The 25411-nt window shown below is 50.3% G+C and overlaps 1 protein-coding gene across 2 annotated transcripts in view; it reads right to left on the bottom strand.

Annotated features, from left to right (window-relative positions):
• TTC7A (tetratricopeptide repeat domain 7A) overlaps positions 1-25411 on the bottom strand; it is a 115110-nt gene that overhangs the window by 72729 nt on the left and 16970 nt on the right. For both annotated transcript variants that reach the window (XM_041754187.1, XM_041754188.1), the window contains 2 exons: positions 12615-12745; positions 9967-10082 (listed from right to left, as the gene is read on the bottom strand). In XM_041754187.1, coding sequence (XP_041610121.1) covers positions 9967-10082; positions 12615-12745 — 247 coding nt within the window. The remainder of the gene's footprint in view (positions 1-9966; positions 10083-12614; positions 12746-25411) is intronic.

Here is a 25411-nt window from a genome sequence, read left to right as displayed (position 1 = left end):
CCAAGGCTGGCCTTTTTTTCAGCATCCTCAGGGCTCACTGAATCTTATCTGGGTCTTCACCATGGCATTGGGGGCTGGTGGGTCTGCCCTTCACCTGTTACTAATCTCCTGCCACTTCATCTCCTCTTTGGACAACTGACCAGATGATCTATGTCAAGTCTCAGCACAGATGCCTCCCACTGCCTTAAACAGCCCTTCCACATTCATTCTCAATGCCCTTCCAACATCACTTCCTCCCTGCAGCCTTTCCAGACCCCTACCCACACTTGCCCATCCTGCCTGCATCCCTCTTGCACCCCATCAATTCCTCTTCTGAAGTGTGACCTCCCGTGCTCATTTTCCATTATGGGCTGACCCCTCAGGCACTGTGTGCTCTGAGGGCAGGGCTCCTGTCTCGCTCCTGAAGCTCAGCACCAGCACAGCTCCTGGCACACAGCAGGTGCTCAGCCAATGTTTGAGCCCTGCCCTTCTCATTTGCTCTGTGATCCCTGGATCACAGCTCACAAGGGAGAAAGCAGAGGCCACCAGGTTGGCAAATTGAGAAATGAAAGGCCACAGAAAGGTGAAAAGCCAACGGTGGCAGCCCAGGAAGGTCATGGGAGCCCGTCTTCCATCTTCCATGCACAGAACAGATTCCTGGGGGCTCTGGGGCCTGGAGCCCTAAAAGGCCAAACAGGCAGATCAAGTAAATCCCTGCCTTCTGGGAAACTCTGGTTTCATAGAAGACAGCAAAGATGTACAAACTACCAACATTATAAACACAGACCCTTGTTTGTAGGGCTGAGAGGGAAGACAGAGATCGCTGGGATAAAGAGTTAGAGTCATAGTGACCTTTCTAGTCTGTCCAGAGCTTCAGAAGAACCAGGAGGGGCTAACAGGACTGGAAACACATGTGCCCTTAGAAATGATTCAAGTTTGGGCGCTGCTACTGATGCCACACAGCCCGCGGAGGGGCTTGCCTCCCTGTGCGGTGCTGTCCCCAACTCTACAAATCAGGACTTCAGCTTGAACAGTGTCTCCCAGTCTTCTGCCATCTGCAGACCACATTCACAATTCTTGCTCCCAGCGGCACACCATCCATTTTTTAAAAAATATATGTGATACTTTCCTTTACATCTTTTTTACTTAAGTACATGTGTCTTAAAAAAAAATACCTGGAATCCTAGATTTGGTGTGCTATTTTTTTTTGGGGGGGGGGGGTTGTTTGTTTGTTGCCAATAGATATTAAATATAGAAACACTTCCAAGAAGTTAGTCTGTGTATCACTTAAAACCACCTCATATACCACTAGAGGTCCAGTCTGAGAAACAGATTAGACCACAGGTTCTCGAAGTGTGGTCTCTGGACCAGCAGCATCAGCATCCCAGGAACTTATTAACAATGCAAAGTCAGACCCCACTCCAGACCCGCTGAATCAGAAACTCTGGGGTGAGCCCAGCAATCTGGGTTGTCTCAAGTTTTCAGGGGGTTCTGATGGACATTCAATGTCGAAAACTACTGGTCTGGATAATCCTCAGTATCTTCCAAGTCTCCTATGCTAAGAAGCCAAGTTCCAGAAGGGACAACCATGTTTTTAATTTGCTACATTATCTTGCTTGGAAGTTCGGGAGTGAATGAGTAGGGGACAGGGAACAGAAGGACCAGAGGGGATCTTCCAGCTTTGTGTCCCAGCCCTGCCCTCACAGGGGACAGAAAGACAGGATTTTCCTGGTAGGTGAACTACACCCAGGGACAGACAGGGAGTCCTCAAGAGCCCACATAGGAGGGGTCTGCAGCAGAGGCCCTTCATTCCCCCTGGAGGCCTTTGCCTGGAAAGGAATCCAGAATTGGACAGAAGGCCAGAGGTCAGGCCAGCTAAGGAGAGAGCCCAGCACCAGCCATCACCAGGAGAGAGAAAAAAGACAGACCGCATGAGCTCCCAGAAAAGACAAGAAATGGCTGGCTCTGGGGAAGTCTGCAGGAGACCAATGCCCTGGCAGCTGGGCCAATGGCCATAGGCCGGGGCGAGGCTGAACCCAGGCGCTGGATGCTGGGACTGCCCCAGAGCCTTATGGCCCAGAGACAGCCAGTGGCTCCTGAGACCTGTGGGTGATTTTCCACTCTGTGGGCTCCCTGCCAGCTTCCTCCCTGGCAGCCCAGCTCAGGCTGCTACCAGGAGCCCAGAGCCAAGAGGGACTACGGCCTCTTTTTCCCACTCCAGCTCAAGGACTGTCCTCTCTCTGCCCTTAATCTCCACATCATCAACACTAGAAGACGGCTCCCAGACCAGCAGCACTGGCATCGCCTAGCAGATGCAGAGAAACGCAGACTCTCAGGGATCCTGCCCTCCGCCCCCAATATACACACAATTAAGGAAATCAGAGCTGTGTTTTCACAAGATCCCATGGCCCAACAGTTTTGTAATTTTACTATTTTCAAATCTGTAAGTGATTCTGGCATCTAAATAAGTTCCCAGGAATTCTTTAGCAAAGCAAGTCGTCACCCTCAGGCATCTTTTGGGTAAATCCCAATTTTATTTTATTTTATTTTAAAGATTTTATTTATTTATTCATGAGAGACAGAGAGAGAGAGAGAGAGAGGCAGAGACACAGGCAGAGGGAGAAGCAGGCTCCATGCAGGGAGTCCGACGTGGGACTCGATCCCAGGTCTCCAGGATCACACCCTGAGCTGCAGGCGGTGCTAAACCACTGCGCCACCAGGGCTGCCCCTAAATCCCAATTTTAATTGAATGCACATAAAGAGAGAAACCAACCTGGAGGCTCCAGTGGCCAGGGCTGTCTGGGGGAGATTTGGGCTCCCAGCTGGCCCTGACCAGTTCTATCATGTTGGGAACACCCTCTGGCTCAGCTTATCCCTCTGGGAAATGGGAAATCAGATGGGGTTTCTCCCACCAGCCTGAGCTAAAACTGCCTGTGCCAGGTAGAGCTGGGGCTTTTCCCCGGCTCCATGAGAGGGTAGCTTGAAAGATCTCTTTGTTCTAGTCTCTCAAGCTGACCTTTCTGAGCAGAGCTGCCACTTTTAACAATATCCAAACAGGGCCTCAAACAAACCCTGGCCCAGAATCAGGCTACGTGTGGAGAAGCCAGGAAGCCACTGATCCCAACTCAAGTAAAGCTTGGCTGGCCAGGAACAGAAAGACAGAGTTGTGCAGGCAGGGATGGGTCACTGAGGGAGGGCTCCAGGTGGGACACGCCAGGAGGTGGCAAGTTCCCCAGGGGCCCCTCATCAGCAGCAGGCAGCAGGCAGATTTTCCAAAGTGCTTGGTCAGAGCTTCTGAGGAGGCTGGTAAGGCAGGCTTTGTTCTCACAGCTACCAGCACAACGCTTGGCACATAGGAGGCACTCAAGAAATCACTGTGGAATAAATCAACTCCCATTTTCCAAGGGAAAATTAAAGGCTGGTAGATACCTGCCTTTCCAGGCCATCGCTTACTGACGGCGCTTATCACAGGCACCAAAGCTTCAGATTTTACTCCTTTTAAACTAAAAAGATTCCCAAGAAAAAACAATGCTTGTCTTTTGACCCAGGATGGTCACACTCTCCTTTCCTGGCTGTGGGATCTCTAGGATTCCTGAAAGTCAGCCCACTGACTAGTCTTTACAAAGTACCTACTGTATACTCAGTGCCTGGTCACCAGCCCTGTTGATGAGAGGCATTCAACAAACCCTGGCGCAATGGACCGAGAGACAGAATGAGTGAATGAGTATCTCATTCGTGGCTCTGCAGGTAAGGAGCTCATGGTCTGTTATTAAATTAACCACACTCCTGCTTTACCAGAGTTTAGCAAAGTGTTTTGCATTAAGTAGACACTCAACAAATTATTTTTGGTTTTGGTTTGGTTTGATTTGAAACAGAGAATAAGCTGCATGGCATTTATGGTTAAATGGAATCTAAAGAAGACACTGGGTGCACGTGACCCTGACCAGAAGTCCCCATTTCAGGACTGGCACTAATTGCAGAGGAGAGGTTTCTAGTCAAAGACCCAGAAGAGCACAGCCAGTTGGCAGATGCCGACAGCTGGAGGGTTGAGTCAGGAGACAAAGTCAGGTGAAGTTCAAATACTTATCAAGCTGTTCACTCCTGCCTTAGACCCATATCATCAGTTTCAAAAGTTAAAGCTCTCCTGGTCACCCCAAGTCCCAGAAAAAAGGCAGCAATGCTTCCCTTGCAGGGCCCTAACGACGTCCAGGCAAAGAGATCTTTCCTCTCTAGGGAGGTCTGGGATGGGTAGTGAGTGGGTACTAACAGTAAATACAAGCTGTGCACTAAGAGAGCTTAGAAGAGTATGATCTCTCCAATGGGCCTCAGAGGTCTCCCTGTGTCCCCCCAAAGAGTGACACAGGTCAATAGGAGGCAGCCTGGGGCCTCCCAGTTAGATGATTCTGGCCCCTGAATCCCCCTTAAAGCCATCTGTCTTCTGTGCTCCCCAGCGCTGCACATAGCAGCTGGCTACTGAGAATGAGACAAAATCGCTGCTGACTGAACCCACCCGTCACGGGGTCACACCACACAGCAGGCCGGGCCTTCTAAGTCACCTCGCCATTGGGCAGAGTCCTCCCCTGCAGCCGTGGGCAGCCCAGGCAGCTTTAGCTGCCTCTCAACTCCCCACCTAGTTGGCAGGGTGAAGCGTATGCAGTTGCACACCCACACACACTCACAGCCACCCATACCCACACCCCTCAGCAAGGGAGAGTGCTTTTATAAGGCTGAACAATCTGCCAAGCCCCAGGAAACTCCTGCAGAAAGCGCGCGCGCGCGCACACACACACACACACACACACACACACTCCCTTCTATTGTTTGGTTTTGGTTACAGTGAGCACATACTGCTTTAGTAATTAAAAAAAAAAAAAATTTTTTTTAACATGCACAAAACATACAGCCCACTGGTTCAATACACATGGCTCCAGCTCACTCCCAGCCCAGAGCCGAGAAGCGGCTCTGCAGGTCTAGGCAGAAGAAAGGGAAAAAAAACCACTCCAAAGAGAATGGCCCTTTGCCCACTCTGGGGGAAGAAGCCTACAGTTCACATTGTTTCCTGTTATTGCATCGCCCTTAGCTCCCTTGCCTCACCCCTGGAGCTGCTTCATGCAAAGGAGAACCAGAGCTAGGACGTGGGGCCCCGCTGCCATGGTCCGCAGCCACAAGAACGTGTCAGAAAGGTGCCCTCTCCTGGCGGCCGGCGCCTGCGGAACTACCTGGGAGGAAGCTCCCATCAGAGTCCACGGCTGCCCCCCGGTGGCCTCGAGGGGAACGAGCTGCAGGGTCTCAGCCCTCGCTCTCTGGAAGAGGGCCTCTCAATTCACGACTGTCCTTTCAGGTCAGTACTTTCAGTTCCAGGTCAGTTAGGAACACTGTCATCAGCTACAGGGCAAGTGGCAGGAGTCATCGGTGGGAACTGATTATGGATCCACAGGGCCAGGCCCCTGGGAACAAATGTCCCTCAAACATACTGAGTCTAAAATACTTAGGCCTAGGCTTAACCAACGCCCAGCATAAAAGAAGAGATGTCAAAGGTCTAGCAAATGTTTGCACAGTGGAGAATACCACACTCTTTGGGTTATGTCAAATCCTCACATGGAAGGACAAAGTGGGACCCTGGGATCAGGTTCTGCTTGTGGCCATCTGTCGTCAAGAACAGAGTACTCCCAGTCTACCCGGGGCCCACGTGGGAATGAGCGCCAGTTCTCAAGTTCCACCCAGAAGCAGGTCCCACCATCTCTCCCTGCTCCTTGGGCCCCAAGAGAAGTCTTCTAACACTGAGAAGCTCCCTGGCCCGAGAGCCCACCCTATCCCAGCAGCACCCCCACCTCCTTGCCTCTTCCCTCCCTAGTACAGAGCAATGTGTGACAGCTACATTTGGCTCTGTGACTGTCTGCTCTGTGCTGGGGTGGAAGCTCCCTAAGGAGGGGAGCTCATCCTGTTCCCAGCTTCAACCTCATGAGTAAGGTGGGTGCCCGGTGCGTGGTGTGCTCTCAAAGGCTATCTGTGAAATGAATGCTTGGGCTGTTCTCTGGGGTTTTTTCCTTAGCCCCTTCCCTCTACTGGGCTGTGACCTCTCTTTATGTGGCAAAGGGTTTCACCACCTTCCTAAACACCCCAAGAACCCCGGATGAGGAGGGGGAGGATTCAACCAACAGGAAATGGCTCTGGAGACCCTTAAACGACTTTTCGGAGCTGTCCTGGAAGAGAAGACCCAGTATCAGGCATCGAGGTCCCAATCTACGCCTGAACCTATGGTTCTTGCACCTTAAGCTAAGGCAGTGGTTCTTAACTAGAGGTCATTTTGTCCTCCACCATCCAAGACACTTGTCAACATCTAGACACATTTTTGGTTGTCACGTTCGGGGCAGGAAGAGCTATTGGCATCTAGTGGATGGAGGCCAGGCACGTCACTAAAGCCTATAAGGTACTGGTATCTGGCTCACAAGGTCAATAGATCAGTACCTGAGAAACCCTGGGTTAAAGTGATGATTTTTTTTTTTAAGTTAGTAACAACAAATATATTTTAAAAACCATTGGAGGGATTCCTGGGTGGCGCAGCGGTTTAGCGCCTGCCTTTGGCCCAGGGCACGATCCTGGAGACCCGGGATCGAATCCCACGTCGGGCTCCCAGTGCATGGAGCCTGCTTCTCCCTCTGCCTATGTCTCTGCCTCTCTCTCTCTCTGTGACTATCATAAATAAATAAAAGTTAACAAAAAGATTGAAAAAAAAAATAAAAACCACTGGAACTCTTGATTGGCCTAGGAAGATGTAACTGTGACCTGAGGACCATAATGAGTAATTACAGAAGCTCATACCACCATGGGCAGTGGTAGACAAGGCCAGGGACTGAGCGGGGACAGACTCCCTTCAGTACCAGGCGTGCTGGCTCTATCACCTATTAGCTCTGTGACTTTGGGCAAGTGACCTCTCCTCTCCTTTCTTCAGTAAATGGAGATGTTATCAGTTCTTCATAGGATCCTGCCTGGCATGCACTAGGTATTCAACAAGTATTAGCTACTATTAAAAGAAAAGGGGTAAAGAAACTATTTCAAGTCCAGCCAGGCACACGGGGCCACAGCCCTGCTTTAAATATCTGTCACATTCCCAGGCCACCTCTGGGCTTGACGTGGCCACAGGAAATGGATGGAGGGGCTGGGCTGTTGCCACATGTCCCAGGGACTGCTGCTCCCATTCAAGTTTTCGAATGTTTGGGCTGTTTGCTTGGAAAGAAATGACTCAGTTTCCATTGCTCTTTATTTGGGAGGCCCGGCGGGGTGGGGGGGTGCAGGGGGAGAAGAGTCAGCATCCTGTCTTTCAGGGCTACGATTTGCACTTTAGGAAAAGAGGATGAAGGGTGGAGAGCAGAGTGACAGGAATGGAACAGTAACTGGAATTACTTGGGCTGTCCTGGAGGGATGAGGGTTGGTTACTGCTCTGTCCACTGCTGGCGGCACCACCACCATCCCACCACACACACACAGAGCCAGAGTTTGCGGAACACAGACAAGGAGGAAGAGGCCTGCTCAGGGACGGGTGGGACCAGCTTCAGGAAGAGGAGCCACCCACTGAGAATGGTGACTCAGCATCCCAGAGAGAGTCCTGAATCAGCAAAGCGAAGATCAGCCCAACCACCACCAGGCCCGGCTTTCTCCCACACCCTCGAAGCTGGAAGCTACATGGGTTTTGAGGCTACTCAGATCTGAAGCCAGAATCCCAGTGGGTGAGGTTGGGCAAGTTACTCAACCTTGCTGAGGCTCTGCCCCCTGTCGAGTGACCTGGGGTCACCTGACTCCCTTCACAGGACACTGTACGCTGAGCACATGGTCCAGCCCAGCACACAGCAGGTGCTGGATCACCGCCGGCGCTCTCCCGCCTTCCCTCCTGGCTGTCCTTGATGGTCACCTGAACCCGGTCACAAGTGCAGCAAGTGCAGTGTGGGCAAGGGGAACGGGCAGCCCTGAGGGGACTGCAGCAGAGAGGGGGTTCATTGCAACACCCCCTGTGCTCTGAACTCAGTACTCAAGGTGCTTTTCAGTCCTGCCTCTCCTTGGACCCTCACCCATCTAGATGCAGGACAAACAGAAGCCCCCGGTTGGAGGAAGGAAGTGGAGCTGGGGGGAAAGGGGGTGGAAGAGGAACTCGCCTGGGGTTGCTAGGTAGCCTCCCACTCCTGGGCCCCACTTTGGCGACCTCCAGATGGCCAGGGTACCCCACCTCCAACTCTTCAAACCGGAAGCTGAGGCCACACCTACCAAGCTGAGCACACTCAAAGCACACATGCGTGCGAGGCGGGAGCACCTGGGGGCAGCGGCAGGGTCTCATTACTCCTGCTGCGGGCAGGGGAGCCCAACGGAAAGGAGCACCAGCTGGGTCCTGCGTTCATCATCCTGGCTCTGCCCGGGGCAGGTCATTTATGTTCTCTGTGCCTCCACCGCCCCCCACATAATGGGGATGCAACAACAGCCCTACCACAGGGCTGCCAGGAGGACCAAATACACATGAAGCAAAGCACTTAGCAAGTACCTCACACAGACTCAGCACATATGCAGACAATGAATATTTGTTAAACACAAGAATGAAGGGGACACTGGAATCACAAAGAGGTGCAGACGAGCACCTCCACCCTTCGTGCCTACAGGAGGCCTCGGGAGGGAGGGCCTCTTAAACACAGCAGGCGTCAGCACATTTTTCTATAAAGGGTCAGAGAGTAAATATTTTAGGATTTGCTATTTACTCCACTCCGGGTGAGAGACAATAGGTAAACAGTAGGTATGGCTATGTTCCAATAAAACTTTATTTGCAAAAACAGGCAGCAGCAGACCTGTACTGCGAAGGTTCAGCTGAGGGGGCATCTCTCCACACCCCCCATTCATCCTGAGGACCGAAGGGGGTCCCAGGGGCGGGGACAGAGCCAGGGCAGGGGCTGCCTGCAGCTACGGAGAAGTGGCCAGGTGGCAGCTGCCTGGGCAGCAAAAACAGGAACTGGCCCACCGGGCCACTGTGTCTCCGAAACTGAAGCTCAGCAACCATAAAAGGAAAGAAAAGCCCAGATGGTAGAGGTAGAACAGAGGCAGCATGCTTCCCAGGGTCCCTGTGATGTCCTTTAGCCCGCACCCTGCCAGCCACAGGGCGGTCTGAGGAGCCCAGGGTCTGGGCCAGCTCCACCCTTGGGGGCCAAGCCGCCTTGGCTCTCTGGGCCTCCCGGTCTGCATGTCCTAAATGGCGACACCACTGCCTCCCTGGCCTGGCACTAGGAAAATTTATTTATTTTTTATTTAAAGATTTATTTATTTATTTATGATAGAGAAAGAGAGAGAGGCAGAGACACAGGCAGAGGGAGAAGCAGGCTCCATGCAGGGAGCCCGATGTGGGACTCAATCCCGGGACTCCAGCATCATGCCCTGGGCCAAAGGCAGGCGCCAAACCGCTGAACCACCCAGGGATCCCCAGAAAATTTAAAAAACAGAAACAAAAGGTATGAAGTTCAGGCTTGGGCCAGCACCCTACCCAGCTGGGGCCTGCCACGAAAAATAATACAAATAAACGATAATAATACCTCTGGTTTTCTAAGCAGCTGGGATGGGTCAAGAGCTCTGGCAGGTATTCTCACCTGAGAGCAGGGTGACAGCCTGCCTCCTGGTGGGAACCCTTCCACCCTGTTTTTACCATTCAGAAGACAGGGACTTGAGCAGTATCCCCTTGTGTAATAGTGAGGGTAGAGTGGAGAGAGAGGAGGAGAGTGCAGGCCTCCTGGAGGCCAGGGGTCCAGCTAGGGCACAACTGCCCTCCTCCCCAGGTGTGTGCCTCTGCACAGCTTAGCCTGACAAGATGGGAACACATCAGCCCCCACCGATCCTCTCGAGAGAGCACACACGTACACACACCCAGATCAGAGAGGCCAGACTTAACGCGACCAGCATGAGGAGCACCCACAACCCAGAAAGAAACATCCAGGGCCCACTCAGCTGCCAGAGACCTACCCCTTCTTCAGGTTTGTCACATAAGCACTCTGGAGGGCAGCTTCCAGGAAGTAGGTGAGCTCATAGTCAACCGGGTGAGAGCCTTTCAGATGCCGCGATGTGGTGTTATTTGTGATCTGGGAAGGGGAACACAGAGAGAGCCATGTCTCAGAACTCTGAGTCAGAGGGGCTGGGGCGAGAGTCAGCCCTGGCGGATACAGCAGCCCCATCACTAGCCCACATCCCGAGCCGCCGCAGAGTAGTACGTGGTGCCATTCTCAGACTGAACCCCACCTCACTCGCTTTTGTTTTAAAGATGTCTAAAACATGCGCTTCTCATTCAAATGCTGGATGCCCACGATGGCATGCAAAGCTGGTTTTGTCTGCATTTCATAGATGTGGAAACTGAGGCTCAGAATGCGCCTAAAGTCACAAAGCTGACATGCACCTAGGTCTCAAAATTCAGTCTGGCCAGTTACAGGCTCAGGCTGTTTCTACTACTTCTTGGTTCACTCATTCAAAAAACACTCAAGTGCCTACGATATACCAGGTACTGTCCCTGTCATATAACCATGGAATGTCAGGACAGCCCAACAGCTAAGACCTCAGATTCTAGGAAAATCTGAGGAACAATTGTGTTATAAACAGAGGTGGCCTCAAGCCTCAGCTCTAAGGGGATCATCCAGCCCCACCGAGACAGGCCTGCCTTTCTATGCCACCTCCCTTCCCTCACCCAAGAAACACATCAATGAGCCATCCACTTTATCTTTCAGAAATTGAAGTAGATTTAAGAAAGGTTCTTAGTTCCTTGGAGCTTGGGGCTGGGTCTTAAGAGGGACACACAGCATTTCTGAGCATGCACAGTGTTCTGTGGCCTGCCCTTCCCTGACCCGAGATAACCAGCTCCTGGGGCCCATTTGTCCCCCCACTGCCACAGGGCACTGATTCCAGTCCTGCCCACCATTACAGCCCCTCACTGCAACCCCCTTTAAAAGTCGAAAGCCTAAGGGATCCCTGGGTGGCAGTTTAGTGCCTGCCTTTGGTCCAGGGTGTGATCCTGGGGTCCCAGGATCGAGTCCCACATCGGGCTCCCTGCATGGAGCCTGCTTCTCCCTCTGCCTGTGTCTCTGCCTCTCTCTCTGTCTGTGTCTCTCATGAATAAATAAATAAAATATTAAAAAAAAAAAAAAAGAAAAAGTCGAAAGCCTAGCCTTCTGGCTGAATGGGAGACTATCTTTCTCATGAAAGTTTCTCCAAACCACATGCAATTCCAATGTGAAGAGCTCCAAAAATACTGCTGTCTAGCAGTGATCCACGTGACCTCAGCAGAGGTCACCTCAACCACGCCAAGTCTCTGAGTAGGTCTCTGCCAGGGAATGCACTCGAGTCCTGTTTTTGCTAAGTCTCTCAATCACTTCTCCTTTCCTCCTGAAATCTAAATCAAGCAGGAGGACTCTTGGGTAGTGACACTCACCAGGGATGTGATTTTACCCTCCAGGGACATTTGACACATCTGGAGACAGTTTTGGTTGTCACAACATTTTGGTTGAGAGGCAGGGAGCTGTCTGAAGAAGCCAGGGATGCTGCTGAACATTTTATAATACACAGGGCACCCCACACAGCAAAGAATGGTCTGACCCCGATGTCCGTGCTGAGGCTAAGAAACCTCCCTCTGGGAGAACTGGCCTGGCCTGAGGATGACTCCTCTAGCAAGGCTGTCACAAGACAGGTGCTGGGTTGACATTTTGGCACTTGCCAAAGCAGGTGAGGTTCAAGTGCCTCTGGGCTCTAATTCTCAGCTCATGACCACCTACTTCCTCCTTCAGGACACGGATCCAGGTCTCCTGTCACAGCACCTGCCTTCTAACATCAATTAAACATCTACTGAACACAACGTCTAAGCACCACCCCCTAATTCTCCCCCACAAGTGATCAGAGCCACATTCCCAGGGTTCCAATCCTGCCAACACTTGGACAGTGTCTGAACTCCAGGAAGCCACTGAACGCCTCCCCAAACCCGAGTTTCTCACTTAGGAAATAGGAACAACGGGACCTATCCCAAGCCAGTGGGTGTGTGGGTTAAATTCGAGAATGACTGTCAAGTACTCAGAGTACTGCCTGACACAAAAGCAGGAACTCAGTAACCATGAGCAGTATCTTTGCTAAATATAGCTGTCTATCCTTCCCCCCATCACGTCGGGAGCTCCCCAGATGGGAAGAATCGGGGTAACATCACGGGATACTGCTAACACCAGAACTGCTGTCCCGCAAACAGGTCCCCCAGGGGGCAGTGGGGAGAAGGGGAGACCCGAGGCCTTCCAGACCCTGGCTGGCTGGCTTCTGCTGGAGAGTTGCAGTGAAGATTACACAGATTTGATGAGTGCAGATAAGGCTGTCACACTTGCTCATCAGAATTGAGCTCACCAGGGAGGCTCTGAGCTCCCCAGTGCAGTCTTATTAAATCTATTTGCTGGAGGCGAAGGGTCTCATTCTGACAGACTAGATATACTGTGATGAGCTTTCCAACCACTGAGGCAGATTGATACTGGAGGGGTAGAGGATGCCTTTTTCCAATATGCACAAGGGCGATCCACAGGCTTACTGGGGGGCTGTTGTGACAGGTGCTCAACGGAGGCAGCTAGAAGCAGAGTGCCATATTCCCAGCTCACCTTCTCCAACTCCTGCAGGAACACCTGAGCGATCCAGGAGGCCCTCTCGAAGCAGGTGATCACTTCCTCCTCTCTCTCTGTCAGGCGGTGGCGGGAAGCGATGGAGTTGGGCAGGCGTTCCAGGGAGAGTCCTGCAGGAGGAGGACAGCATCTCAGACCTCCCTGCCCTGACCCCTGACCCCCCGGCCCTGCCTATGGGCCTGGGGGTGGGCTCACCCGGGGAAACCCAGACTCAGGAGCAGCCAGTGGGGATAGGGTCTGCGGTGCGGAAGGAGGAGGCTAAAGCAGTGGTATTGGCAGCGGCCGGGGTCAAGCTGCGAGCTAACGGCAGGCACACCTACGCCTCACACGGGGAACCACACTGTGGCACCCCCATGACCAACTCCTGCCTACCCTTCCGGGCCAAATCCTACAGGAACCATTCCTGACCCTCCTTCCAGGTCGCTGGATGAAAACACCCAACCTCCAGGCACTCACCATTTCTATGCTGTGTGGTGGTTACTGACACCCAGCTCTTCTCTCCCAAGTGAGGCAAAATGTAAGCCTTTCTGTACCCCCACTGCAGTCCCTAAGTATGGGCACGTACAGATACAGGAGCTGGACAGCACCGTACAGGTACCCTTCCACACACTCAGTCTCTCCCTCAGATAAGTTATTCTCGAGCAGATCAACCTGCTGGAAGTGGACAGCTGCTGCCATTGCCCTGGAGGCACCCACTTCTGTTCTCCAGCCCCAGCACCTCACCTTCCCTATAAGCAGCCCTCCTGCAGTCTCTGAGGATCAGGACCCCAGTCCACCACCTGGGCAGACCCATCCACCCGGGCCACAGTGACTGGCAAAGGATGAGCAGAGGGCCCAGAACTGGGGCTGAGAAGCTGCGAAGAGGTCAGCCTGCAGACGTTAGGGAAAGCCTGCCTTAAAATGAAGCCACACAGCGTGAATATAGTTCACAGGACTGAGCTATACACCTACCAAAGCTTACAATGGTTAAGTGTTATCTTTTTTACTTTTTTAACCATAATTAAAAATTTTTTTATAAAATAAAGTAAAATCATTGCTCTAAAGCAAATATAAAAAACAACAGGGATCCCTGAGTGGCGCAGCAGTTTGGTGCCTGCCTTTGGCCCAGGGCGCGATCCTGAAGACCCGGGATCGAATCCCACGTCGGGCTCCCGGTGCATGGAGCCTGCTTCTCCCTCTGCCTGTGTCTCTGCCTCTCTCTCTCTCTCTGTGTGTGTGACTATCATAAATAAATAAAAAATTTAAAAAAAAAAACAACAACAAAACACACCTAAACGAAAATACACTGAAGCAAAGAAATGGTCAGAACCCAAGAAGGGAAAGCACTGTAATGCTTACTAGCAGTGAATGCCATAAAGGAAAACATGTTTGCATCAGTTTGGATTGGTTTTTTTGTTAATTGTTGTGGTTTTGATTTTTTTTTTTATTGGAGTTCAATTTGCCAACATATAGCATATCACCCAGGGCTCATCCCGTCAAGTGCCCCCCTCAGTGTGGGTTTGTTTTTTTTTTTTAAGACAAGAAAAAGACTGAATAAATTCACAGCCATTGTGGGGGGGAAATCTACAGAGTATAGAAGAGACGAGACTGAAGAGGGCAGATTCCTCACGACACCATCTGAGCACACTGCCTGAAGCTCTACCCCCTGAAACTTCCCAGTGTATGACGAGCCCATGACACCCCATCCCGTTTTGGGTCAAGTCAGTTGAAATTGTGTTTCTGTCACATGTGACTAACACATAGACCTGCAGTGGGTGCTGTCCTGGACTGTTGCTTCCTCATGGACAGAATCCAGGTCTCTCTCATCTTCATGTCCCATGCAGTGCTTTCTATGCAACAGGTGCTTGGGATGAACTTACTGGAGGAGCTATAGGAATACAACCCCCAACTCTCTCCTGCCCTCCACCCCAACAGCCAACTGAGGACCATGCCCTTAAAACTTCCCCTTTCCTTCTCTGCCTCCCTTGTTTTAGGCTTTACCTCTTGAATGGATGATCACATCAGCCTAATTGGCCTCCCTGCCTTCAGTTTTTGTTGTTTTTTAAGATTTTATTTATTTATTTGAGAGACAGAGTGAGCAAGAGAGAGAGAGAAAGAACAAGTGGGAGAAGGAGGAGAGGGAGAGGGAGAAACTGACTCCTCGCTGAGCAGGAAGCCTAACCCAGGGCTCGATCTTAGGACTCCAGGATCATGACCTGAGCTGAAGGCAGATACTTAATCAACTGAGCCACGCAGGCACCCTTCCCTGCCTCTGCTCTGGTTCTAATCCATCTTGCACACTGCTCCCAGGGTGAACCTTCCAGAATTCCACTGTTTCAACCCTTCAGGGGTCCCCAGTGCTATACAGTGAGGTCCAAACACCTGGTGCCCATACCAGGCCCTGCAAGATTCCATCCTCATCACCAGGCCACCCTTGGCGCTCACCACATGCTATAGGCTGAATGTCTGTGCCTCCAGCTCCCAGGTCATATGCTGAAAACCTAGTATCCAAGGTGATGGCAGTGAAGGCAGGGGTCTTTGGGAGGTGATGAATGGGATGCAAAGCCTTATAAAAGAGACCCCAGAGAGCTGCCTCACCCCTTCTGATACGTGATCACAGCAGGAAGTCAGCAGCCTACAACCCATAACCTAACCATCTCTAGCCTCCAGAGCTGTGAGAAATAAGTGTGTGTTGTGCATAAGCCACCCAGTCTGTACTTAGTTATAGCAGCCCGAGCTAGGACATCATAGCTGCTGTATCTACACCCAACCTTCTGTTTCCAACTGCTGACTTTATTCAAATTGTTCCTTCTGCCTGGTAAACACTCCTCCTAACCCCCCCCCCCCCCCGAAGTCTACCCCAAATTACCACTTACCTTCTGGCCTCCTGAGTGCTTCCTTCTCTAGGGAACCCCTCCCAAAATACCCTGGTATAACCAGCCATTCCCTCCTGGGGCCCCAGTCCATACTTTATATAACTCCTGCCCCACCTTTTCTTAAGCTTATTTATTCACAAGCTCACCCAAACAGACTGCATGCTTTTAAAGGCATCAACCATATCATGTTCATCTTTCTACCGACTGGCACACAGTAGGCACTCAGCAAGCACTGGCTGGCTGGCTGAAGGAATGACAAGTCTGATCATGTCTGACAAAGTACAAAGTGCCCTGCAAATTCGAGGTAAAGAATTATTGTTTTTCTTGGCTAGATCCCAACTTATATGGATTTAGTGACCTTGCCCTCTGCCAGGCTGGGGCGTGAACAGGTCCAAAGGTTGGGGTGACTCGGCCTGGGGGAAGGCAGGCACAGAATGTGAAGGCCTTTGCTCAACACAAAGACTCAGTTACCAGGGTCACCGAGTGTCAACGTGCCTCCTGCCAAATGACTCATGACCAGGAGGGAAAAGCTCCTCACTCAAGAGCACTAAACAGGGTGGAGAAATAGTAGGAGTCCTGGAGGAGACACGGAAAGAAGGCAGAAGGCAGGCTCAGTGCTGGGGCTGGCCCTGTCCCTCCTCCCTAGCTGTGTGGCCTGTCCACCCTGCAGGAAGGTAGGATTAATCAACTATTCAGAGGCCTGGCCTGGGAGACCAACTGCAGATGACAGGAGGACGCAGATACTCCAGAAGCCCCACGGTAGATCTGTTTCAACACAGCCACCCTGTGGCTCACCTGAGAGACATGCTGCTGGCTGGGATCCTTCCTGCCTCACAGCTGGGCTCAGACCTGAGAGGGATGATGTTAGTCGCGTGCTGGCTCAGGCTGCCAGTCCCAAGCCTCTAGTGGGCTGGCCACTACAAAGTGGTGAATTCAATAACATCTGTCTGTGGGGCCACCACTGTCCATTGCTTCATTTGTCCTCTCTGTTCCAGTATGGGCCTCCCCACATGCTCTCTGGAAATTCTAAGTTCCATCCTCCTGGACAACTCACAGCAAAACACCTCCTCCTGACACAACCTCCTGAAAGCCTTCTTAAGCCTTTTCCTGACCTCAGAACCAGCAGAACATTTCCCCCCGCATCTCCTTTGCATATGCCTTTTTCCTGCCCTGTATCCATCCTCTCTGCCCATTCCTGACTGCTCTTGGCACCCAGTAAGAGCAGGGCTTGGTGTCTGGGGAAGGGATGGATACAGAGCTGAATGTACCCATTCACTGACGCTGAGGATAGAGCCCACAGGCTTTCTCTTGCTCCATTTACAAAATGGCTTTTGCTGAATTCATAAACAAATTGTGGCATAGTTACACAATGGAACACCACTCAGACATAAACAAAAGGACAAACTCTTGATATACATACAATAAGGCTGAATCTCCAAAAAAATTTAGGTTTTGCACAAGAAGCCAGATATCAAAAAAAGTATATGCTATAGGATTTCAGTTACATGACATTCAAAAAAGAGCAAAATTATAATCCATATTAATAGAAACTAACTAATCACCAGTCACTGCTGGGAGTGGGGATGGGGGTGGAGAAAGAACCAACTGGAAAAGGGTCTGCAGGAAACTTTTGGGGTGATGGCAATGTTCTTTGTCTTTACTGGGTTATTGGTTACATAGGTATTTACCCTTGTCCAAATCACCAAATCATACACTAAAGATCGGTGTACCTCACTGTATGAAAATTCATCAGAAATGATGGACACAAAGCCTTTTCTGAAGGAAGCAGTTGTGAAAGCAGAGAAGTAAAAGATCAAAGCAAAAGAGCTACAGTCACTTAGGTGATTCTTTGGGGATAATTTCCAATATATGTAAGACCAAAAGGCTTCCTGGAGCTGGCAATGGCTTTTCCTAATGAAAGTCATGGTCCAGTCATCCAATTCTGCCCATAAAAGGGGCTTCTTTACCTTACATTTGCTCTTTGGCTCCCATGAAGATCTACTTTCCTGTCTACAAATATGTGATCGGAAATCCACAGGTGACTCCAGCCCTTGGGTCCCTTCACCCTCTGCCCCATGAGTGTTTCTGTACAAGTGGCCAAACAACAACACTAGATCCAAGATGAGAGTGGGCTGCTCCTGAGCCAGGACCCCAGTCATCACGCAGCCCTGTGAGTGGGCAGGAAGCCAGAGGCTGCCAGGAAGCACAGGGCACTGCATCTCAATTCCCACTGGCAAAGGGGGCTTGTTGTGAAAACACCCAGCTCTACTAGGCAAGGGAGGAGGGACCCTTTCAAGAAGTGGGCTTGTTTTTTGATTAAGTCCAAACTTTCTGTTTTGAGGCAAGCTGATCATGGTTAAGCCCTGGGCTCAACACCCAGGCTGGTCCCTGCCTCTTCAGGCTAAGATGACTCATCACATCACAGACGGGCATCTTTCCAAGAAGCCCCACCCTTGGAGCCCTGGGCCCTAGATGCAGAGGTGGAGAGCACAAGGTTTCCTCTGCAATGGGACTTTCCAGTTGGGTGGACCCCTCCCACCCAGTTGGTCCAAGGCACTCGGCACCCACAGAAGGCTAAGGCCGGAGTTAGGTACCCTGGGTTGGAGGGAGAGGAAGAAATGCAAGTCATTGCTTCAGTCCTCAGGGAGGAAGCCTCATGCCACGTAGGGAAGAATGCTTATAAATCACACTCGAAAGCAGGCAATTGCGGGAACCTAAAATGGCACAGCTACTATGGCAAACAGTGACAGTTCCTCAAAAAATTACAAACAGAATTACTTATGAACCCAGCAACTCCACTCCTGGTTGTATACACAAAAGAATCGAAAGGAGTGTCTTAAAAAGATAATTTGTACACCCATGTTCATGGCAGCTTTAGTCACAATAAGCTAAAGGTAGGAACATCCCAAGAATCCATCGATAGATGAATAAAGAAAATGTAATATATGTACACAATGCAATATTATTCAGCTTTTAAAAAGAAGGAAATCCTGTCGTATGCCACCTAGATAAACCTTAAGGCCATTATGCTAAGTGAAAACAAGCCAGTCACAAAAAGACAAATTAGTACATGATTCCACTTCTATTAGTACATGATTCCACAGCCAATTCATAGAGACAGAAAGTAGAACAGCAGTTGCCAGGGGCAGCAGACAGAGGCAAATAGGGAGATGTATAGTGGGTAGAGAGTTGGGGTTTTGCAAGAGAGAGTTCTGGAGACTGGCTGCATAACAATGTGAATGAACATAACACTACTGTACTGTACGTACACTTAGAAGTGGCTAAGATAGTGAATTTTATGTGTTTTGACCACAATTAAAAATACCACATCTTGGGCTGCTCCACATCTTGACTATTGTAAATAACGCTGCTATAAACATAAGGGTGCATGTATCCCTTTGAATTAGTGTTTTTGTATTTTCTGGGTAAATACCCAGTAGTGCGATTACTGAATCCTAGGGTAGTTTTGCTTTTTAACTTTCTGAGGAAACCTCCATATTTTTTTCTACAGTGGCTGCACCAATTTGCATCCCCCCTCCCCACCAGTATGAGAGGGTTCCTTCTTCTCCACATCCTTGCCAACACCTGTTGGTTCTTGTGTTGTTGATTTTAGCCATTCTGACAGGTGTGAAGTGATACCTCATCGTGGTTTTGATTTGTGTTTTCCTGATGAGGAGTGATGTTGAGCATCTTTTAACGTATCTGTATATTTCACCAACTTAAAAAAATGAAAAAGAGTGCCTGGGTGGCTCAGTCAGTTAAGCATCTGCCTTTGGTTCAGTCATGACTCCCAAGGTCCTGGGATTGAGCCCCATGTCAGGCTCCCTGCTCAGCGAGGAGCCTGCTTCTCCCTATTCCTCTGTCCCTCTGTCCCACTCGTGCTTCCATTCTCTCTCTCAAATAAATAAATAAAATCTTCTAAAAAATTTTTTTTAATAAAAAAATGAAACAAAAGGGAAAGTAGACAATTTGATTCCTTGTGCCAATCTCCAAAAAGTGAATACTCTTTGATCCAGTAACTCTACTTCTAGGAATTTATCACTAAAAAAGTTAATGAGATATGTGAAAGTTTAGTTTCAAAGATATCTATGGTAGCACTATGTTTGCAATGGCAAAAAGACGAGATTCAACCTTCAGGTCCAATAACAGGGGACAAGTCTGCTAAATTACAACAGATTCTTACAATGCAATGCTATGAAGCTTGAAACAGTGATACAAACATGTATTGGAAAATGGCAATAAAGTGCTCACTTTAGAAAATGTATTATAGGGCAGCCCGGGTGGCTCAGCGGTTTGGCACCTGCCTTCAGCCCAGGGCATGATCCTGGTGACCCGGGATCGAGTCCCACGTCGGGCTCCCTGCATGGAGCCTGCTTCTCCCTCTGCCTGTGTCTCTGCCTCTCTGTGTGTGTGTCTCTCATGAATAAATTTTTAAAAAAATATTAAAAAAAAGAAAATGTATTATAAAATATGATTGTATGAACTTATTTTTGTTTAAAAAAAAACTAAATATAAATCTAAAGGGGAAAAGACTGGAAGATATATAGCCCAAAATGTTTATAGAGATCTAAGTCTCAGTTTCCTGAAACACAAAATGGGATTGCAACCAATGGCCAACTCATGGGGGACCATGAAATTGAAATTAGATGATATTAGACAGATTAGAAAGCACACTCTCAGAGAATGTTAAGTGAGACCCATGGTGACCTCTCTGGAAGCGGGTCTGGTCCTTCCCTAGAATGACAAATGAAACCTCTAATTCAAGGAGAAGAGATTCCTTCCAACAGCCCATAGAGTCCAAACTAGATCCAGGTCTTCTGGCTTCAACACTGTTTGCTGACTCAGCCCAGTCTCCCTGTGTCTCCCTCTACCTGCTGGGACCCCCAGGGATTCCCAAATCTTAGACTTTCGGCCAGCCTCTGGTGGCCCACCTTTTCACATGCAAACCTGATGGCTGAGTTACAGGCATCCACCCTGCAAGGTGCTGGTGCCTCAAATGTACCCCTCAAAGCCCTGCCTGCATTCCATACCCCCTAGCCCAGGAAGGCACTCAGTGCAGGCCAGGTATGCACACATAAAACATGCCCTGCCTCTTTTAAGAGGCTCTCCATCCATTCCTCTCCCCCTGGAGACCAGGCCCTTGCTCCGTAGACTGCAGTCTGGGGGCAGGACAGCAGTACCAAGAGTGCTGACCTGCTTCGCCACAAGGCGAGCAACCCACGCCCCTTTGCAAAAGAAGCCAAAATCAACAGCTAATTCCTGCCATACCAGGACTTAAAAAACAAAACAAAACAAAACCCCGAAACCAAATATGCCACTATGCCCTGCCCGAGGAGAAGCCTGGTGTCTTTATTTTCAAAGATTCTAATAAAGCCACAAGTTCTCAGGTAAGAGCAGAATAGTGTGGGGTTGCACTAACCGAAAAAGAACAGAAAAACAAAAACTCGAGGGGTGAGAAGAGAATTTGTGGATCATAATTCTTAGAGCTGCTGAATGGTTTTTGTTTTGTGTTAACATTTTTACTTTCCATGGCCCCTTCACCATTTAGCACTTAGCTGGGGTATTTTGGGAGAAATGAGGCCATTTTTCTTAACAGCCAGGCCTGTCTTCCACTGGTCAGCCAGTGGGCCTGTCCACAGCATGGACTGCAGCTTCCCTGGTGCTGGGCTGTGAGCCAGAGGGAAAAAGGGCAGGACTCGTAGCTGGAGACATGGGGGGTCATTCCTCTCTCACATGTGACCACACTGAGCTGGCGACAGAGAAACGGAAATGACACAACCCCAAGGGGAGAGGCAGCTGTTGGCCATAAAACAGCCCTCTGAGAGGTGGCTGAAGATACTATGGCTGGTGGGACTGAGCTGGGTGAGCCTGAGATGTCCATAGTGCAGGCCCTAAAGCTCCTGCATGCCCAGCAAAGCACGGCTACCTAGGGTGAAAGTTCTAGAACACCAGTAAAGAGACATCTTGAGCTTTATTGCAAGACTCTCAATCCCCCCTTCATTTCCCAGTCAGTCCCACACCCGCCCCCCCTTTTGCTCCAAGAAGGTGTGATCACACCCCACTTTCAACAAGTCACCTCCATGTCTCCTGGGGCTTCACTCTGGGCTTTTCCATCACCTGGAAGGCACCTCATCTGCAGATGATTCCTTAAGTTCAGCTTCACTTCCAGGCTAACCTAGAAACGCTCCACAGCTAGCTTAGGGCTCATTCCCTTCCCTCTCTGCTAAAACAAAGTGGTTCAATCTGACTAGTACTTTTTGGGCATCAGGGATGACCCCACACACTGAAGTCAGAGAGAGCCGAGTTCAAATCCTGATTTGGTCACTACTGGTATAACTCGAGGGGAGTCACTGCTGACTAAGTGCTGGGATTCTGTCCTCCGTACTTTCACCTACTTGGTCACAGCACACTGATTTGCCTTCGAGGAACCATTCCTTCAATCCAGTCTCCAAGATTCAGGTGGAGAAACCCCACCCCTGGGACTAACCCAGAAACCTAGATGCTAGTCAGTGTAATTGGTTCTAGGGTAGGCATGAGACCAAGCCAGGTCAATGAGGCCCTCTCTCCTCCTGCAGTTCTAAGTGCTATGCACAGAACCATGTAAATCTGGAGCTACTGAGAAAGACATCAACATAAGGAGCCCCCGGATCCAGCTATGCCTGATGCTACCTACCCCCAATGACTTTCTAGTTACATGGGTGCACACGTTCCCAGTGCCTCCCTCCATTTTTTGTTGCTTTTCCAGCTAGCTGGAGCAGCATTTTTGGCATTATAATCCTAAGTCTGATTATATGAAAACTGATCCCCAGAAGCATGATGTCACAGAGGGGACAATTTCTGAAGTGTAAGACTTGGTTGAGTTAATGTCAGATATGAGACATCTCTCATCTCCCAACTAAGAAACAGGAATTCTACATACACAGCAGCAGTAGTACCCATTGAAACACAGCCTATTTTGTCTTAAGGTGAAGGCTAGAGTTTTAGGGCATCTGGCAAGAACACTTCAGGATATTTTTAGCCTATGTTGGATACTTCTTAGGGTTCACAATAAGGCCTACAAAAAGGGCAAACCTCACTCCTGATAATCCCTCTGGAAAATGCAGCTTTGCTAAGGGACTGTTTTGCTTGCGACAACAATCTGAGGTGGCTGAGGGTCAAATGAGATAATCAGGTTGGAAATTCTTTCCTTTTTTAAGTAGGCTCCATGTCCAGCACAGGGCTTGAACTTACAACCCTGAGATCAAGACCTGTGCTGTTATAAGAGTCAGAAGCTTAATGATTGAGCCACCCTGGCAACCCAGGATTGGAGATTCTCTGCTCCTGCTGAAGGCAATGCCAAAGAAGACAGGAAGACCAGAACCTATCAAGAGCTAAGGTTGGGGCCTGGGAAAGGCCTGATGCCCCAGGATCTCACAAGAACCCTATGCGTAGCTCTCATGTGCTGCTATGGAGCCAGATGCAGCTTGGGGATAAAGGTGTGAGCACCGTCTAGCCCAGTCCACTGCCTACCCACCAAACTGAGGGCTGGGGGCTGAGTGGAGACCTGAGGCTTCCTGCAGAGACAGAAAACTTCAAGAGCCAACTGTTTTGAGTCAATAAAATCTCTGGCACTAGTTTCTTATCCATGGAGTCCAAAGGCTTATTATTAGTAGGTTTGTTCTGGAGAGCATTAGAGCCAGACAGACCCCAAACCTGGAAAACAAGGCCTCATACTGCTCAACTCTTGTGGTGATCCCAGGTTACCCCCATTTGGAAGTGGGCTAAGATGCTACAGCCCTAGTAGGGACTTTGCAAATGCCCCTCTCAGGTGTCAAGGCAGAGCTCCCCACAGAACAGAAGTGGGGGCAGCCGCATGGCTGGGGCACCATGGCCAGGAAGGAAGTTCACTGTCCTGCCCCCAGCAGGCCACAGAAATAAGCTACAGACCGGCCACCTCTGGGGTGTTTCCATTTCCCGATTTTTCCAAATGGTAGACTCCACTGACACTATAACCTGTCTGTTCAGAGACTGGACAGAAAAGAGTGGCACCAGGTAGCTTGTGACTCATCACCAGTCTGGCCATAGCTACTGCAGGCTTAACTCCTTCTCCAGAGCAGCTGCTTCTCCCAGAGCCACATCACACCAGCAGCAGGCTTTGCTCACCAGACTGCCACTCCCTCAAGGGAAAGGACCCTAACTGTTCATCTTGCCATCGTTGGCAGGTGCTTGCTGAATCAACTGCTAGCAAATTTTACTTTCTCCTGGAAGACATGGGCCGGGGACCTGGAGAGGTATAAGGACCAGAGGCCAGATGCCTAGCAGGAAGAACATACTGACTTCTAACTGGGGAGACTGGGTCAAGGTCCAAATGAGCTGGAAGGAGGAAGAGGATGCTATAGGTTGCAGCTATAACCAAAGGAAGGTTCCTGGTGGAGGAGGCACCTGAATTGCACCTGCAAGGAGTGTTAGGGCTATCTCTGTGCATAGTCAATAAAAAAAGGACATGTTGGGCAAGAGCAATGGCTCAGGAAAAGGCAAAGGGACAGAACTGTAGATCACATTGGATGCCAGGAGCAGACCTCATCCAGCTGGATTGTGAATGGCTCCAGGAAGGGAGAAGAGGAAGAGAAGACTAGGGGTGCAGAAGAAATGACCACCTGTTCCCCAGGGGCATCAAGTTCAATGGGGAGACAGGGCTGGCAGCCCTGAGCACACAGAATCAAACACGTAGGCTCTGTAAGGGCTTCAGGAGGGTGGGCGGCACTGCAAACAGACTTTTTGAGAAGGGCCTCGAAACCATATCATTCTTGATTACTTTTTAATATGAAGTAAATGGGGCAGCCCCAGTGGTGCAGGGGTTTAGTGCCACCTGCAGCCCGGGGTAGGATCCTGGGGACCTGGGATCGAGTCCCAAGTCAGGCTCCCTGCATGGAGCCTGCTTCTCCCTCTGCCTGTGTCTCTGCCTCTCTCTCTCTCTCTCTCTCAATAAATCTTAAAAAAAAAATGAAGTAAATGGAAGATGTTCCCTCACACAAACCATGATGGTAGGGAGGCAACACCATGAAAAATTGGTATCTGGATGGCATTCGACTCATGGTTTCACTTCAGGTCTTGATTTCAGGGTCCTGAGATCAAGCCCCGCATTGGGCGCTTCATGCCTTGATCTCAAGGTCATGAGATTGAGCCCCACGTCAGGGTCCTCGCTCAGCATGGAGTCTCGTTGAGTGTCTCTTGCCCCATCCTTCCGCCTCCCCACCATCCCATGCTCACCCTTGTGTGATCATGCTCTCTCTCTCAAATAAATAAATAAATCTTAAAAATAAAACAGGTATCTACTAACTGTACTTGGAACGGGCTGGGAATATTTATTCCCCAAGGCTCTCTCTCCCCTGGTCTGCCATCCTTGGTCAGGGGCGAGGGAAGGGGGCTGCCGGTAGAAGTCACAGGGGAGCCACTGTGGGGTCTGGGGACCAGGGTGGGAGAGCGGCAGAGCTGCCACCACAGACCAAGGAAGCTGCTGTCGATGTATAAGAGGAAGTTTTCTGAACACCACTGCCCAGGGTTGCATCTACGCTAAGTGGACCCGTGGGACAGTAGTACAGGGCTTCACCGCTGGCCGCAGCTCCTAGTCAAACAAGGCGAACGGAGGCCAGGAGAGGCTGAAGCCCCCTATCTAACCAAGGCCCGGTTAGGTCCCCTTGTGGGCAACCCTCAGGGACAGAAGGACAGAAGGATGATGCCCATTAAGCATCATCCCTCCTGGTTGGGGCCTGGTTTCTGCAGTGACTGCCTCCTGTCCTCTTCCCCTTTCTTGGGGTTCCTACACCACCCGCACTCTCCTTTTCTCTGTGAACCCATCTTGGTGCTAACTGTAATCTGCTCCTCAGGTGGGGTCCTCTGTCACAGGTAGGACACAAGCTGGAGAGCTAACCACCTGGCCAT

This window comes from Vulpes lagopus, chromosome 5, assembly GCF_018345385.1.
Source record: "Vulpes lagopus strain Blue_001 chromosome 5, ASM1834538v1, whole genome shotgun sequence".
NCBI classification, from domain to species: Eukaryota; Metazoa; Chordata; class Mammalia; order Carnivora; family Canidae; genus Vulpes; species Vulpes lagopus.
This window is presented reverse-complemented; position numbering and strand designations above follow the sequence as displayed.